We start from the raw sequence: 18369 nt of genomic DNA on the forward strand, positions 1-18369 counted from the left end.
ACGCATGAAGCCCACAAACTCAGCATAGTTGGTGCCATCAAAGATCACCGAGCATCGAGGAACAACAACATAGGTCGAAGAAGACATGATGAGCTCTCTGTCTCTCCCTTTTTTTTGGTCAACCTTCACAGGAAACCAAATCTGGATCGGGCTCGAGCTGGCTGGGAAACACAGTGGCCGAGCGAGCTACCAACGCAGCATCTGCGTGTGGATAACAGCGGGGCGGCAGCTGCGGCTGAAAGGGGGTGACGGCGGCGGACAAGGAGGGGGCGACGATGGCCGAACGAGAAGGGGCTGGCGGCAGCCGGTCGAGGCAGGCGACGGCTGCGGCCGAACGAGGAGGGGGTGGTGGCAGCCGAATGAGGCAGGCGACGGATGCGACCGGATGAGGACGGGGCGGCGGCAGCCAGTCGAGGAGGACGTCCAGGCGACGGCTACGACTGCCGAACGGAGACGAGGAGGCCGTCGGGGAACGTCAGATCCTGGCGGGGACGACCAGTGACGGGCGGAGACGGCCGGTGACGAGCGAATCCTAGAGCAGGCACGGAGTTGCATCATGCGGGAGAGAGGCTAACCTAGTATCTGATACTATGTTGGATAAAGAGCAACTAACGTTCACAGGGGGCCAAAGGCCAATACATGTACGTGTGAGGTAAAGTGCAGGCAACCTCTTACACAATGGGGATATACCGAAAAGGGGGGCTATACACATCTAACAGATGTTACAGGGAGAATCTCGAGAATGCGAAGCGCAAGACAGACCGATCTAGCCCCTATCCCTAAGTTCTAGTGCCTCTTTTTTTCGTTTTCTTTTTTCTTTCTTTCTGGGTTTTCATTCGGTTTTCCTTGATTAGCCGAGAATGTTAGGTTTTCGGGTCCGGTTTTCCTTATAAACTGGACCAACTCCCTTCTTAATGAAATGCAGGAACCCCTGCTTGTCTTGAGGTGTCTTAAAAAAAAAAATCTTGGTGGGGCTCCGATTTGGGATCGAGAAGGGGATACTTGGGGAAGAAGAAACCAGAGAAGTAGGAGGTAGGAGGAGAGAAAATATGAGCTATTTCATTTAGTCACTGCCAACTCCCTTGGTGCCGCTCTCGACCTCCTTCAGCATCCTCTTTCCTGGTTTGCAGCCCTCAGGGCGACAGTACTGAAAACCATAATGGAAAGGGTATAATCAAATTGTTATATGTGCTCCTGTATAAAGCAAGAGATGTGGAAAATTGGTAGTTTTGATCACCTTGCAGGTTGTTTTGTTAAGGTGGAAAAATTGTATCGGGTTCCTACCTTCATGCCTTGTTGAATGCTAAATAAAATCATGTGGATGGATTAGTTTCCACAAAATAACTCTGCGTGTATGGATTCGTAGTTTGGACCAATATGGAACTGTGGCCATGATATTGCCTTGAGAATTAGGCAAACAGTTAATCCATTATGTGTTGAATGTACTGCAGTTGTAGCTCCTTTATTCTCATGTATAGTACACTCTGACAATTGTCAAAATTACTGTGAATTCAATTTTTCTGGGAAGAGGCTTATGTTTTTCACTATCTATTCCTGATCTGTCAAAATATTCTATTTATTTCCGTAAAATGGTTCACAAGGTATCAGAAGGAAAATGAAGGTACTAATTAGTGAAGTTGTAACTAACCACTAGATTTTACTTATTTCACATTCTCTCTTTGCATACAGATGGCTGTCGGGCACACTTTTTCTAAATTTGTTGGTTCTTGTGGTTATGACTCGAGGATATTAATTTCAGAAGGCTGAACTGTTTTGTTTGACAGAGAATGGGCTTCATTATTAGTGTGTGTCTACCTCTTTCCCAGTTAACCCTCTTATTTACATAGGATATCATGAAAGATAACCTTGCTGTAAAAATTGTAGAATAATCATGTTTTTTTTTGTATCCACGGACGAATCTGGGATCTCTCATGCCCTGGCTTGCCTATGGCATGATGTCTTATGTTAGATGATTAATACGGTGTTTTTTCTGAAAAACCTAGCATGTTAGGTGTTAAGCTCCAGCAATTTTTTTAATAAATTGCGAAAGTCAGGACTTGAACTCAAGACCATAGTTCTGATACTATGTTAAGCTTCATGCACTAGTCATCGCAACTAACACTACTAGGAGAAAGCCTAGTAGTAGCGCTTGTTTTACCCCTACCAGTAGCGCTGGTGGCAGCGCTACTGCTAACGCGCTACAACTAAGTATATAGCAGTAGCGCTTTTCCAGCCAGCGCTACTGGTAAGTATAGTTAGTAGTAGGGCTTTTCCAGTGAGCGCTACTACTAACTATCTGTAGCGTTGCTCTTTAAAAAGCGATGCTGATAACGAGCGCTGCTATTAAAGGCCAACCAGTGCTATTACTAAAGTTTTTTGATTTCACATTTTTATTCCTCCTCTATGTATTTGTGATGTATTTGTGCATGCTCTATATAGTAGTTTCATCATATCATAGTAAACATACATTATTCTCATCATATCATACACATACAATAGTCTCGTCATATCATCATCATTATCCAACACAAATATCATCACATGTCGAAAATAGTGATACACAAGTTATGGCACACCACAAGTTTCATTATCCCTACCTAAACCATGATGTATAAGAGAAGAGCGATCAACATGAGCAAGAGCGCGACTATGTAGTACTTCTTGAGGCACCGGTTTCGCTCCCTCTCTTGCCGTAGCATCCACCTCAAGTAACTATTTTCCGCTTCGGCTCTGTTGTCGAACCCTTTGTGGCTAGCCCCCGGTTATCTGTACACCTGGGCCTGAGCGTCTGGCCAGTGGTCGTACACTCCTGGAACCCTGCCAATGAATACTACTATATACTCCTAGTTTTTTTTAGTCCGCCCGGGGAACAAGAACCTATTATGCAACTTCATTAGGAGTGTGTACTCCATATGTGGTATCTTCTTTAACTTTTCGTCGTTGATGTTGGCGGTTTCCCTCAGGATGCATCCTAGTTGATTGCCATAGCACTTGCGCGCTGCGCTGTTGGCTCTAATTTCGTGGGGTGCATCGCGGTGACCATAATTTGTTCGGTGCCAATCTCGTTTGTTTTTTCTTGTCCTCTTCGGCTTCGGTCCTTCACCGGCTACGTCAACATCATCTCCGGTCTTGGTGCCGGTGCCACTGTCGCTACCGGCTGCATGTTTATGGCTGACACCTCACAAGAAACAAACTTCAATTTAGCTCCCAGCTGTACACTATTTAGGAGTTCATGCAAGCAATTCCTATAGAGAGCAACACCACACACACACTCTGTTTCAGGACAAGTGTGTATTGTATTTGAGAGATTAACAAATGAGATCTTTATGGGACCAAATAGAAATATCATAGTAGCTAGCACTCTCATTGAAATAATTTTCTCACAGGATTGCGCTTGTGTACTAAATTATAAGATGGGTTATTTGGGTTTCTAGCTGCCATGATTAAGGCTCTGAACCTGATACTATATATTTTCATGATTTGGGTGTTAGAAAGTATTAGTATTAGTCTAGAAGTCCTTATTAGTCTATTAGTATTAGTCTAGGAGTCCTTATTAGTCTATGTTTACTTTCCTTGCACCTCAAGTCATGTCTAATATATATATGTCCCTTGGGCATTCAATACAGATAAGTTGCTTTCCTAACATGGTATCAAAGCTAAGGTCTTGAGTTCAAGTCCTAGCTTTCGCAATTTATTAAAAATTGATGATAGCCCCCCGTCGCTCTCTTCCGGTTGCACGTGTTGACTTGTCTTCCCCGTCACACGTGAGAGGGGGTGTTACACTATATGTGGATTGAAATAACCCTTTCCATCAGTTCGGACTTTTGGTTGCGTTGGCTCGTGCATAAAGCTTAACATGGTATTAGAGCTTAGGTTAATTTTTTAGCACACGCAACTCGTGCAGATCCAATCTCGCGCCGCCACCAACCTTCTCTCGGCCGGACGCTCCCTCTCGCGATGCCGCCATCGTCCTCTGGCCATCTCGTGCTGCTGCTCCCGATCTCCTCCAGCTGCAGCTCTCATTCTCGACCTGTTGCTGCAACCGCTGCTTCTCCAGCTCCCGCTGGAACGAGGCTCCTCCCGTCAAACTCCTCGCTCCCGATCCGTTTTGGCCTCCAGCCGCCGCCACCCCATCTCGCCAGTTCCACGCCGCTGCTGCCGTTTTCTCTCGGCCGACGTTGTTATCCTGCGCGACCGACCCTCTCCTCTGGTCGGCTCGCTGCTGCCCTCCCACCCCGCCACCGCGTTCGCCCGTCCTCCCAGCCGATTCCCGTACGTAAATCCTGCCAAATCTGTTTGCTCACATGCACACCTGTCTGCCCGCGCGTGCGTTCCAGAGTTGCAGCCGCCCGCGTATTGGATTGGATTTACGTATGCGGCTACTGATTCTCGCCTGCGCTTCCTCGTGAGCAGCCCCTGTCTCCGTTTTGGCTGGTTATTCCTTGGCTGGTTTTTGTTGGGCTTCTGGATACGGTTGACTGCAACTGTTCGGCTGTGTTTTGTTGCTTTGGCTGGACTGGATCGTAGCTGCTTCGTCCAATTAAAACAAAAAGTACAATGTCTTCTGCATACACGATGGATTTTGCATGTTTGTGTCGTGTATGCTTCCTAGCTTTTAGCTTCCTTATTTTCCGCTGCGTCCACCAAATCCGTTGATATTTTGTGTTTTCTCATGCCATGCGAGTCCATCATACCTTAGTCCGTCAGCCTTTTCTTTGGTCCTGATCCTTTCTATGCAACTTTTGTGGCCTATTTGCTCTTGTTGTTTTCTATAGGATTTCCTGGACTTCTTTTGCATTATCGATCTACGTCCATCGTGCCTTATCCGCCGAGCTTCTTTCGCCGACGGTTGTCGTGGACTATGATTTTCTGCACAATGCTTTATTCTCTTGATGTGCCATCTTCTTTTGACAACTCATCTTCTCTTGATACTTATCTTCTGATGTGCCATCTCTTTGTTCTGTCCTTCGGCGACTCGACAAGTTTTGAAGACTCTTCATGCTACGACGACACTATCAAGACGCGGATTTGGATTATCATTGTTTTCTTAGTATTACACTTCTTCAAATGCAATGCTACTGCATACGCTTTGCATTTGAGGGGGGGTGTTAGAAAGTATTAGTATTAGTTTAGAAGTCTAGAAGTCCTTATTAGTCTATTAGTATTAGTTTAGGAGTCCTTATTAGTCTATGTTTACTTTCCTTGCACCTCAAGTCATGTGTAATATATATATGTCCCTTGGGCATTCAATACAAATAAGTTGATTTCCTAACATTGGGGATGTTATGGCCATAAACAAATAGGCCATAAACAAATAATTTATGACCATTAAGGTTATAAGAACAACTGTTTATGGCCTATTTGTTTGACTTTGTTTGTTTGTTTGTTGGAAAAATCTAACCAACGTACATACGCATGGTTGTCTAGCCGTGCGGTGGCTTTGTGATTAGCGCTTGTGTCCTACGTCCGCGTGATTCAGTTCCCGCTGCATCCAACATTGCTGGCCAGATACTTATGGGACATGCGTCCAAGCTAGAAAGAGACGTACGTATAAGTAGTAGCCTGGCTGGAAATAAATGGGTCATACAGGCGGCTGCTGAGTTGAGACGTATACGTATAAAATTTTGTGTCTAGTGCACACGTGCTAGAGCATACCTAGCGCACACATTAATCGCTACAACCTGCTAGAGCATACCTAGAGCAATCCTAGTGCATCTTGGAGGCACTGTGTAGGTCTACTCTGTCTCAAGCTACAATAGCTAGCGCTAAATGGATGCCACGGGGATGTTGCATCTTTTTCTTGCAACACATTTTCCTTGGTCATTTGTAGGACTCAAATCAAACTGAAAAGCCGGGACAAAAGACCCATGCAAATAGTTTTATACTCTGTATTTGACAACTCATATGGAAGTACTTGGGGTCCTGTTTGGAAATCATATAGAAGTACAAACTTATAGTAGGTCTGGTGTTCTGCTTGGTGTCTTCATTCTCGTTCCACATAGTAGCAATTCTAGTATAACTAAGAAGCGTAAATGGCTCTAGCACCCCACGTCGCCTCTCTCGGGCGACACGGGGAACACCCCTCCGGCGCCTGCTTACTGATACATTAATCGCTACAACCTGCTCGACTGAGGGAGGGGTGAGGGAAGAGGGGGAAAGGAGGGAGGAGTGGTGGGTTACCTGCCTATGGACTAGTCGTCGATGTAGTTCCGGGCAGCAGCGTTACTGGACGGGAGCGGCTGCTCCATGCTGCTGGCGGGAGCGGCTGCTCGACTGAGGGAGGCGCTGCTGGGCGGTGGGGCAGCGGAGGCGCGACCGAGGCAGCGGGGCAGTGAGGTCGAGGGCGCGCGCAGGGATGGGCGGCGGCAGCGACACACGAGCGTGCGGGGGAGAGGGGGAGAGGGAAGGAGTGGAAGGAGAGGGGGAGTTAGGGGATTTGGTGCCGAGTTAACTAAAAGTATCAGTAGCGTTGGATGGGTTCCAGCGCTACTGCTAACTTACGAGTAGCGCTGGTTCTAATCCAGCGCTACTGCTAAATGACCTAGGACATATAGCAGTAGAGCTGGTTTAGTTCCAACGCTACTGCTAACTTAACAGTAGCGTTGGTACCAATCTAGCGCTGCTGCTAACTTTATTTTCCTTATTACTTTCTTTTTATTATTTTCTTTTTATTATTTTTCATTTCTTTTTATTATTTTCCTTTCCTTTTCTGTTTACTTTTCTTTTTCTTTTGTATTGCTTTCTTCCTTTTGTTTTTGTTTTTTGTTTTTATCCCGACGGCCTCGCACGCAGTCGACGACGAGAACGTCTACCTCCCATACTGCGAATATTACCGAAACCATGTGCTGATTCGTACACAAAATACATACATATATATAAATGATTGTTTCTCAGCTGCGTCGAAGACATTTCACATTGAGCTTATTTCCTTTCTTATTCGTTGTCTTGATTCTTCTTTTCTGGCACCATGGAGTACGATCTTTCTTAGGTAATGTAGTCATGATTCTTCTTTTCACGTATGCTTCATTGTCATCGTCATCTTCCCTCATCGGGTTGTCGTATTGGTCGTAGTCTTCCTCGTTGGCGACTCCTTACATTCTGACGATGTTCCTTTTGCCTCTCCTCACGACAACGTGGCTGGAATTGGTCTGGTCGGTTATGAAGAAGCATTGTGTCACGTGCTTAGCGCGTATCCATGGCTCGGTTTTGGCGATGACGTTAACGTTCATGGTAGTGCTCTTTGCGTGGGGTATAGACATGGTAGTGAAATACTTGTTTTCTCTTACGACGGCATTAGCCCACCTGACATGGAACATCGTCGCATTGTGCCTTCCAGCGTAGTTAAGCTCCCAGATCTCTTTGACTCTTCTGTAGAATCTTTCAGTTGTGCCGTTGGAGTCGGTCACACATTCAATCGTCACCCCTGAGTTCTGGTAATTACTGTCCATGTCTTTGGCCTCCGTGTAGAACGTGTACCCGTTGATATCGTATGCCTCATAGGACACGAGTTTGGGCGCGGGCCATGTGCTAAGACGTGTATGAGAAACCCGTCCGCACTGCCCTCTTCCGGCGGATTAGCACGAACCTGCTCTTTGAACCAACACAAGAAAGTGACATTGTGCTCTACAGTAACTTTGTCGTCCATCTTGTGCATCCCCTGATTACGGTACTTCTTTGCGATCATTTCTTTGTGCAGTGTCACATAATCATCTACCACATCTAGGTGTTGTAGCACTTGATGAATTGATTGATCTCCTTCGGACTTAAGGTGAAGCAAGAAGGGGGGAACAATTCTCCTCCTTGTTGACTTTTCTTCCCCTTGGCCCCGCCGCCGTCTTCGTCTCCATCTCCTCCGTTGACTTTTTATGGGGCATGTGGAGATCCCCCCTGATCTCCAAATCTTCCAAGTCTTTCCTTGCCTTCGGCCCATCCTTGGTCTTATCCGGCATGTTCATTAGTGTGCCCAGCAAGCTCTGGAGGGCATTCTTCGTGATATGCATTTGATCAAGGCAATGAGGCGTGTCGTCATTGGGCCAGTACTCCAAGTCCCGCAAAATAGACCTCGTTTTCGATACCTTCAGAATCGGCTTTGGCGCCTTTTCCATCTTTCCCGGCGCGGGGCACTGTTCCCAGTTATTCAACAACTCGTTGATTTCGTCGCCGCTCCTCTTACGTGGAGGTCCTCGATGCTCAACCAAACCATTGAATAGATCTCCACGTTTTCTCCACGAGTCATCCTTTTCGAGCCATCTACGATGCCCCATGTACACGATTTTCCCAGACCCGCCATCTTTCATTGACGAAAGCTGCTGAGACGTTGTATCATCCATGCACCTCGTGCATTCGCAGTATCCGTGGCACACCTGGCCTGAGGTGTACCCGTGACCGAGATAGTTGTGCACCGTTGTCATCAGCGCAACTCTCATATAGAAATATTCTCTTGTGCTGGCGTCCCATTTCTTGGCTAGCGATTTCCATAACGTGTCTAGCTCCTCTTTCAGAAGCCCCATGTGCAGGTTAATACTATTTCCTGGTTGTTTCGGCCCTTGAATCAGCATGCTCATGTGTATGTACTTTGTCTTCATGCACTTTCATGGGGAGAGGTTGTACATCCATACAGAGACGGGTCATGTGCTCTGGTTTCCAAACAGATTCATGCAATCGGTACTCGCACCAAGCATGATGTTCGTTGATGCATGCGTGATATCTAATGTGCGGCAGATCAAGAGGGCAAACGATTTTCTTGGCCTCCTCGACACTAGTAGGACATAGGTTCCCTGCAGGAAAAACTTTATTATGGATACTTGAAATGCCCATCGAGGCTTTTGTTTGTCCATTTGTTTTTTGCCTTCGTCTTTAGAAGTTCGAGCGTGAAACTCAAGCGGGTCACCTCAGAATCATAAACGTCATATAATGGAGTCTTCGAGTCTACTTCAAGTTACGCCAACTTGGCCTCCTCTCTAGAAGAAACTCCGTCGCTAGTCGTACTCTTGCAAAGGAGGTCTCGAACATGAGGGTCATGCACGACTAAACTTAGTAGCGTCGAAGACTGCGGCGTGTCCGTCGCCTCTTCCCCGCCATGTACGGACTCTGCCCCGCCGCCGTCTCCGGACTCTTCCCCGCCGCCGTGTACGGCGCCATTGTCTTCATGTCGATCGATCATCTCTTCGTCTAGTCCCATGTCGTTATTCCCTGCCATGTGGACGTCGTCATCATCATCTTCACTTATCCACTGAGTATAGTCAACAAGTGGGCCTTCAAACTTCCACGATCAAAAGGGTCCAAAATTACTCCTTCTTTGCATCTTGTACACGGACATCTAATCCCAGTCTGTTTATTTGCATACATGTCCATCATCGCGGATTGCAAGTACCGCTTCACCTTCCTTCCACTCACCTTCATGACTACACGATATAACAAGCAAAAGGGTGTTAAACAAAATGCACGCACGCATGCATCAAATTCGATCATATGAAAATTTGGCATGACCTTGCCTAAAATTAGGACATATTGAGTTTGCTCGAATTCGCCGAAACGGAAATAAATTGACATTTCGGCAAAATATAAGCAACTCACGGGGCATGTCACTCACACAAATCACTTCATATCGCAAACACACATATTCCCATTATTGAAATGCACAACTTTTTACTCACCTATATCCCGAGAAAAATTATGCACGGCTAAACAAATAGCTAGATCTAGTTGTTGTGAGGAGAGATGACCCTAGCTAACTAGTGGAGAGGGAGAGAGATGATCTAGCTAGATCTATATGTATGGAAGGAGGGAAAGCCAAATAAATGTGGATCATAGAGTTAGAAGAGGTCATTTATGGAGGAGAATTAGGGTGGAGGGGGCATTAATTGGGAGAGAAGAGAGGTAGAAGGAAGAAAGAAGAAGAATAACAATGGTGGAGAAGTAGATAAGAAAGAGGAGAGGAGAAAGGAGGGGAGAGGGCAAAGGGGGAGGAAGGGGGAGAGAGGGGGTGTGTGGGTTAAAATCTGCCACCAGCCACGCATAGCAGTAGCGCTGCTTTCCAACGACCGCTACTTCTATTGGTCTTAGTAGTAACGCTTTTCTGGGCAGCGCTACTGCTAAGTGGGGCCAATAGCCGTAGCGCTGATTCCCCCAAGCGCTATTGCTATTATGCTTAGCAGTAGCGCTTTTTACAAGAGCGCGTTGCTACTACTGATACCGTTGGTGGGCTCGTCGGGTCCCGTTTAGCAATATCACTTTTTTCAATTACAGGGCTACTGTTAAGTCTTTAGTAGTAGCGCTTGGCTGAGCCAACGCTATTGCTAAATAGTAGCAACGCGTGTTATAATCCAGTGCTACTAACAGGGTCCTAGCTATAAGGTTTTTCCTACTAGTGTAAAAGACCGAACTAATGAAAAGGGCTAGCGCAAACCACATATACTGTAAAATTAGGCACCTTAATTTGTGTTCTTCCTCGGTTTTCGAGAAATTTCTGGGTCCGTCACTGTTTGCATCCCTATGATTTTAATGTTTTTAGAGACTCCCTAGAAAATTTAATGGTTATCAAATAAAAATAAAAAGATCTAACCATCTATTTGGTTGACGCAAGTTTTAACTGCTTGAATTTAATCTGGACTATAATCTACAAGAAAATAAGAGGCCATATGTAAAATCAGGAAATTGACATAACTTGGTGTGTGATGCCAGAATAAAGTTACTTAATTTATATAATTTGGTACCTTCTGACATGTTTTACTAAATTATAGTATTTGTTCTCAGCAGTGCACTGTTGTTCTTTAGGCTCAGGCAATATTGATAGAATAAAGTTCATGTTGTTTGATTTATGTTACAATTAAGAAGGATGTTGGGTTTGGCAACAATGTTGTTGGGATGGGATGTGTATACTTTTTGTCCTTTGAACTGCACACAATGCATGCACACCCTACACATGTAGATTTATATGTTACCACCATATGGTCCATTTTATGGTATATAAAGATTTTTAGTTGTCTAAATTTCTGAAGTGTATTTTATGTTGGCTTAGTAAGGTTTTTTTTTACAGCAAATGTGATTCTTTTGTAGTATCAGTATGCAGATTTTTTCTATTTAAATTTTCTATTGTATATGTATACCTACTCGTTTATTTTACATCAGACATATTTCTGTTAGGAAGTATTAGTATTAGTCTAGGAGTCCTTATTAGTCTATTAGTATTAGTCTAGGAGTCCTTATTAGTCTATGTTTACTTTCCTTGTACCTCAAGTCATGTGTAATATATATATGCCCCTTGGACCTTCAATACAGATAAGTTGCTTTCCTAACATGGTATCAGAGCCTAGGTTTAGGTCTCTGAACGCTGCAGCCAGCCTTGACACCCTTGCTGCCGCAGCAGCTGCTGCTACAGCTGCTCGCTCACGCTCCTCTGCCACGGCGCGCTCGGCCTCCTGCCGGCGCCGTATGCTCGAGGTAGCCGTGTGCTGAGAGCGACCTGCAGACATGGCTCGCTGCAGGGGGGGCTGTTGCGTGAAGAGGAGGTTGTTGCTGGCGAGCTGCTGCTCGACAGTCCGGAGGGAGGGAGGTAACTAGGGGCAGTCGGAGCAGCTGCTGTTACCGGCTTAGGCTGCTCAGCTCCCGGTGAGAGAGGTGAGCAGGAAATGCTCAGGGTACAAGATAACGAGGCTCTGATACCACTTGTTAGACCTTTCAGCGTGAGCATTGATAGTTGTGGATGACACTAGGAGAGTTGGGACAATTTTCGTTGGTTTATTTCTCACACAATGCCATGCCAACCTGAGGGGTTGGGGATACATATTTATAGGCTGCTAGCCAGCCAAGCATATGCTAAGATGCTAGTCTAAGATGCTAGTCTAAGATGCTGCTAAGATGCTAGTCCAAGATGCCATCCTAACTGCCAGTCCTTGATGGTCAAGGATTCTATCCTAACAGCCACAAGGACCATGTGCTGCAGCCCCACAAAGGACTATGTGTTGCAGCCCCACAAAGACCATAGTACATAGACTTATCCATCACCTGGAACACCTTGGCCACGAACAGCCCGATACTAGCTGAGATCGTGCCGCCGCGGTCGAGGACGAGCGTGTACGTGCTGGACCGGACGTTCGAGGACGTGCTCGCCTCGTTCGCTCCCCCGGTGGTCGGCATGCTCGCCGAGCGCCTCTACGGCTACAAGCTGGTACGATCTGCTGCGAGCGGCGCGGAGCACGCGGCCTCCGTTGAGACGGACCGGCACAACGCGACCTCCCTCGCCAGGGCCGTGTACACCGCGATCGCCATCCCCATGGCGGCACTGTTCCAGATCATGGACAACGGTTGCCTTCTTCCTGCATGCTTGTCCACTGCTGCTTCTTCCATGTGGTGTTGTCTTCTTTGCTATCTTGGTACATGGTGCTAGTTGCGTCCTGCTGCTACTTCGCAGCTTAGCTTAAAAAAAACTTCAATTTGGTTGTTTCCTCCTTTGTTCGGTGTTGCATGCTCATGCATCTTTGTCTGGTGTTGCATGCTCTTCTCGCTAGTTATTTTCTAGTTTTCTATTTTTTTCCGCTGCGTCCACCAAATCCATTGATATTTTGTGTTTCTCATGCCATGCGAGTCCACCATACCATTGTCCGTCAACCTTTTTTTTCCAGGTCCTGATCCTTTCTATACAACTTTTGTGGCCTATTTGCCCTTGTTGTTTTCTATAGGATTTTCTAGACTTCTTTTGCATTGTCGATCTACGTCCATCGTGCCTTATCCGCCGAGCTTCTTTCGCCGACGGTTGTCATGGACTATGATTTTCTGCACATGCTTTATTCTCTTGATGTGCCATCTTCTTTAGACAACCCATCTTCTCTTGATACTTATGTTGTATCTTCAAGTGATGCGGTGTCTTCCTCTTGATGTGCCATCTTCTTTTGATAACCCATCTTCTCTTGATACTTATCTTGTATCTTCAAGTGATGCGGTGTCTACCTCTGATGTGCCATCTCTTCGTTATCTCCTTCGGCGACTCGACAAGTTTTGAAGACTCTTCATGCTACGACGACACTCTCAAGACGCGGATTTGGATTATCATTTTTTTTAGTATTACACTTCTTCAAATGCAATGCTATTGCATACGCTTTGCATTTGAGGGGGGGTGTTAGGAAGTATTAGTATTAGTCTAGGAGTCCTTATTACTCTATTACTATTAGTCTAGGAGTCCTTATTAGTCTATGTTTACTTTCCTTGCATCTCAAGTCATGTGTAATATATATATGCCCCTTGGGCCTTCAATACAGATAAGTTGCTTTCCTAACAATTTCTACCCTCACTATGGGCTGCTTAAACTAACGTGAGCTTCCTTTCTACAAATCTTTATATATTTGAGTGTTTTTAGCACATTATTTGTTTAAAATAACTGTAGGCATGTATTGGCGAAGAATTTGCAAAGGATACCAACATATATTGATACTGATATAGAATGTACTTAGCCTACATCTATTTCCCTTTATTCAGCCACTCGTATCACATTCTTATGAGTAAGCACGGTTTGTAAATACAAGTGTTCACAAAAATATTAATGACCGTGTCGTTTTTCAGGAATTGCAATGGATCAAATTGTTGTTCAAGGCCTGGATTCAAAACATGTAGCGGTAATGCTAATCGATCATCATCATTGTTTATCAGTCGTAATCAATTCCTGCCTTTTAACTTTCTCTTTTTTTGGAAAAAGCGGAAGCATTATCGTTCGACTGAAAAGAGTATGTTATAAGTACAATGAAATCTGGGAAAAGAACTATGGTAATTCTTTCTCTTCTATTTGACCTCCATTTGTTCTATCATAAATCTAACTCGCAACAAATTGGAGGAAAGTAATTTACCCTACATTTGTTTCTATAAGCAAGAATTTCACGCGCTTTAAAATTAACTATTTTAAGACATATGCCTAACTTTCCTTCTACATTTCTATTACTCCCTCTGTTCCTTTTTATAGAAGTTAAACTTTTTTCTTATCTTTGACCATTTTATAGAAAACTACCAATATCTACAATATTAACTAAATGAAATATGAAAATATATTTCATGATGCATCTAATGATACTGATTTTGTATTGTAGATATTGATATTTTTCTAGAAATTCATCAAAGATAGAAAGCTTTCACTTTTGAAAAAATAATACACTTAACAAAAATTGAACCGAGTGAGGAATAAAAAATGAGCAGAATGAGTACTTATTTGTAGCCCTATTGTTTATGGAAATATTTTATATACTTTGTGAGCTCATTAATTAAATTTGCTAGCCCGTGCAATTTCACGGGTTGACTATTGTGTCAGGAAAATAAGTCGTGATGTCCAGGCCCATCCTTCACACGCATATGGGAGACAACGACACACCTGCCGCTCTTTTCCCCTTCCCAAACCCTAGAGTTCCAAGCACTGATCCCCAAGCCAAGGAGGAGTTGATGCCTCCAGGAGGAGGAGGAGGAGGAGGAGGAGGAGGTGAGCATGGTTGCACGGAGAAGGACCACCCATTACCGACCGGTCACCGTGACGAGGGCGCTCCATCCCATCCCATGTCGCCGCCCCCCCTAATTGTTTCCATATCTTCTGAGGTTTGCTCTCCGCCTATTTCTTCTTCCAATTTTTGATTCATGAAAGGGAACCCGCTCGGGCGACTTGTGCGGAGACCCAAATCCCTAGCCGCCGGGGTCGCCACACCTCCTATCCTCCCCTTTTGTTGTCACCGATGGAGGAAGCCCCGGTGGCTGAAGGTGGTGGCGGAGGCCTTCTTCCCTCTCGCGTCGGGATTGAGTGGTGTGGGCACCCAAGGGCACGAGCGCACATCCTTCGGATCTAGGTCGCGGCAGAGCAACGGCGCACATCCCCCGGATCTAGGTCGCGGCAGAGCAATGACTCGTCTTCGGTGACGGTGCGAGGAAGCGGGGCGCCATGGGAGGGCTGGTGGTATGGCTGTGCTGGGCTCGTGCAGCGGCTAGCAGGGGCCGGGTGGTTCCATATCAAGGGCGGGTTCCTCCATGGTCTCCGATCAGATCCGCTCTGATCTGGCCCCTATGCATCGGTGTGCGGCGCAGGGTGTCGGCAGTGGCCATCTTGGCAGTTGCGTGGGTGGGGGCTGCGACGGCGTAGTGGCGGTCCATGGTGGTGGTGCGGGTTGGTTTGCGGTGGCAGCGTGTGGCCGTTCGGCCACCTCGCGTCATTGGGCGTGTGGCCTCTCCCTGCCAGATGTAGATCTAGTCCGGGAGTCGAGGTTGGGCGTGCAGGGGTGACGTTTGGAAGAGATAGTGGGAGTGATGGGTGCCGCCGATGCGGTCGGGCTACCCGTCACCGGCAGGGGTGCCGGTCGTCGACGTGGTTCGCTCCCGGTTCACCTCTTTTTTGATCTGGTGGCTCCCCGATAGATCTGGTCGTTCCGGTCACTGGCAACTTTGTCGGCGGTCGTAATTTGCTGATTGGCACATCCCTCATAGCCATGGAGGACCTGTGGGTCGTCTTGTTCCCGGGTGGTGGCCCATGTGGTGGGTGCTGCAGTGCTCGTGGGCTTAGCTCGCTGCTCATGTGCGGGCGACTAGGCGGTGTGGTGGCTGGTGTTTTGACGTTCTGCGGCTGTGAAGGCAGCGGGCCGACGGAAGCGATGCCCGTGAACGTCATCTTCCTGAAGTGTCCGTTGTGGTTACTCCTTTCCCTTCGTCGTCCTCCAGATAAAAATCTAGATCATTGGATTGGATGGTGGTGGCGCTTCGGCGTCGTGTCCTTCTTGAAGGCACCGTTTTGGAGCTCACGGTTCGTCGACATTCAACTTCACCTCTTCCCGGTTTCTTTGGGAAGGGCTCCGGCGGCTCCTTAGTGATGCTCACAGTTAATCTGTACTTTGAGTAGTGTGGGGTGTTGTTGTTGAAGGTTTTTGGCACATATGTTGCTGGCCTTTAGTGAGTGTGGGTGTGTTTGTGTTTGTGTTGTGGCTTTATATGTAAAGCGAGGCGAAAGCTTTTTCTGGTAAAGAGAATCAGGAATCTAAACGTCTGTCTCTATTATTTGTAGAAGAAGAAGAAGAAGCATGAGCTGGGGCAGGAGCACGAGAGACACCCTGCTGGGAGCCTTCCTGAGGGCCCCCTTATCGAGATCCTGTCCCGGGTGCCCTACAAGTCACTCTGCCGCTTCAAGTGCGCGTCCAGGCCGTGGCTTGCCCTCTGCTCTGACCCCGACATCCGCAAGAGGTCACCCCAGACCATGGCAGGTTTCTTCCTCCGCAACTATGGCATCGGCCCCTGTTTCATTAACATCTCCGGAAGAGGCCAACCCCTGGTCGACCCATCTCTCTCTTTCTTGCGCGAGAGCTTTACATATTTCATCCCCCAGCAGTGCTGCGGTGGCCTTATTCTCTGCAAAAACTGGAAATCACATTATTTTGAGGAAGATGAGTACAGTCTTGTCGTGTGCAATCCTGCGACCAAGAAGTGGGCCGAGCTGCCTCCTAATCCTATACGACCGCAAGACGAAGTTGACGAATATTTGTGTTTTGATCCAGTCGACCCCTCCCGTTTCGTGGTATTCACACACACTTGGGATTTAGGAGAAGTGACAATCTACTCATCAGACACTGGACGATGGACTACGGTGGAGAGTGGTTGGATTGGTGAGACTCCTATCGGTCTTCCTGTCTTCCTGAATGGTACTGTGCATTTGATGACCACTGATATTTCAATAGCCACAGTAGACACAGAGGGGAAGGTTTGGAGGCAAATTGATATTCCAGGCAACATGCGAGACAGCTCTGATTATCCGTCCATTGGACAGTCTCAAGGACGCTTGTATGCTTGGGGTATAGATGATAATATTAATATCTGCCAACTTTCAGTTTGGGCTCTTGAGGATTATGGTGGTGCAAAGTGGGCCTTGAAGGATACTGTTAACATTTCAGAACTGTTTGGAAGGGATTGTTACAAATATGTGGAGCCCATAGCAATTCATCCAGATTGTGATTTGATTTTCCTTGCTGACCGGAGGGGGAAGGCTATCTCATACGATATGGATAGCAAGAAAGTGCATGTTATCGGCACTTATGAGACATTCCTTGGTGCTGTACCTTATGTTCCATGTTTTGCGGAATGGCCGTCAGATATATAATTCAGCCATATTGATCTTGGAGGAACTATATTGCCGTTATATAATTCAGCCATGGAAAATATGCAACACTTTCCGATGGTTACCCGCTCAGTTGTATGAATGAGTCTAGTCATTTGATCTATCTGCTGCATCTAGTGCTAACCATTATGGTCTCCTGACAGACTTAGGTGTGGGGCAACTGTGAGCGTATATTATCTAGTATGTTTGAAATTGGTTGTATTTCCACCTCTTTATTTTTCGTTTAAGATTGGAGATACTTATCTCTTGTTGCAAGTACATTTATCTTTTATGGACAACTTGTTATCCATCGGTTCTGAATATTGATATCGCCTTGTTCTTATGCACATGTTAAAGACTGAGCATGCCTATCTCTTGTAAGCTTATTATTCTTTCATTTTATTTCACTTCATTAGGGGAAGATAATTTTTCGAGGAGAGGAGAATAACATGACCCTCCAGCGTTTTTTCTGTTCTTGTTTCGATAGAGCTTTATGTGACCATTCTCCTACTTGAATTCTGACTATGTTGTCTGAGTAAATCTATTTTTGAGCATCTTGCGAATTTGTTTACTGTTATGTTAGTTTACAGTTTCTTTCTCATCTTATTCCAAAATTGCGGAGCAAGTTCCTAAATATGCAAATTGAATTGTTTGCATATTGTCCAAGATTATAACTCTTGTCGAAGAAGATGACATTTTCCATCAGTGAAATATAATTCCCAATGGTTTTGATCGGTCAAGGCATGCATTTTCCCTCATAAACCTAAAAACTCTTTCCATGTGTCACTACCATTTTGGCAGCATCCACTAGAACGTAAAACACAAACTGTATAACCACCAGGTCCTGGGCATCTAGCATTGCGATTTGCAATTGTTAGAGTCTTGGTTCATGTGACAGTTTTCTTTTACCTGTATATAAGCGTGAACCTGAGAGGCTATCTGGAGGATGGTCACTGACAGAGAAAATAAGACAAGAACTATATCTATATAGTCACCAAGGTGTCTCTTTCTTGTTTTCAAGCCCAAACCGCCGTTGCATCCCGAACTCCCGGTTCCTTCCAATCAGATACCAATGAGGACTACAACATCGGCAGAGAAATAACAGAGTATAGTATTTATCCAGTGAACAAACATCAAAACAGAGATGGGACTATTTTGACATCTCGTAACAAGGAATTTAAGAGCACGGACACTTTGCTTTACTAAGCCAAAGCATTCTAAGGAATTAAAATAACCAGAACCATTTGCATGGTAAGCATATACAAAAT

The 18369-nt window shown here is 45.8% G+C and overlaps 1 protein-coding gene across 1 annotated transcript in view; it reads left to right on the forward strand.

Annotated features, from left to right (window-relative positions):
* LOC123425157 (F-box protein At5g07610-like) overlaps positions 1-17463 on the forward strand; it is a 30113-nt gene extending 12650 nt beyond the window's left edge. The window contains exons 2-3 of the mRNA XM_045108840.1: positions 13558-13610; positions 16022-17463. Coding sequence (XP_044964775.1) covers positions 13566-13610; positions 16022-17104 — 1128 coding nt within the window. The 5' untranslated portion in view covers positions 13558-13565 and the 3' untranslated portion in view covers positions 17105-17463. The remainder of the gene's footprint in view (positions 1-13557; positions 13611-16021) is intronic.
* Positions 17464-18369: the final 906 nt, after the last annotated feature.

The sequence above is a fragment of the Hordeum vulgare genome, chromosome 1H, assembly GCF_904849725.1.
Source record: "Hordeum vulgare subsp. vulgare chromosome 1H, MorexV3_pseudomolecules_assembly, whole genome shotgun sequence".
In the NCBI taxonomy this organism is placed as follows: Eukaryota; Viridiplantae; Streptophyta; class Magnoliopsida; order Poales; family Poaceae; genus Hordeum; species Hordeum vulgare.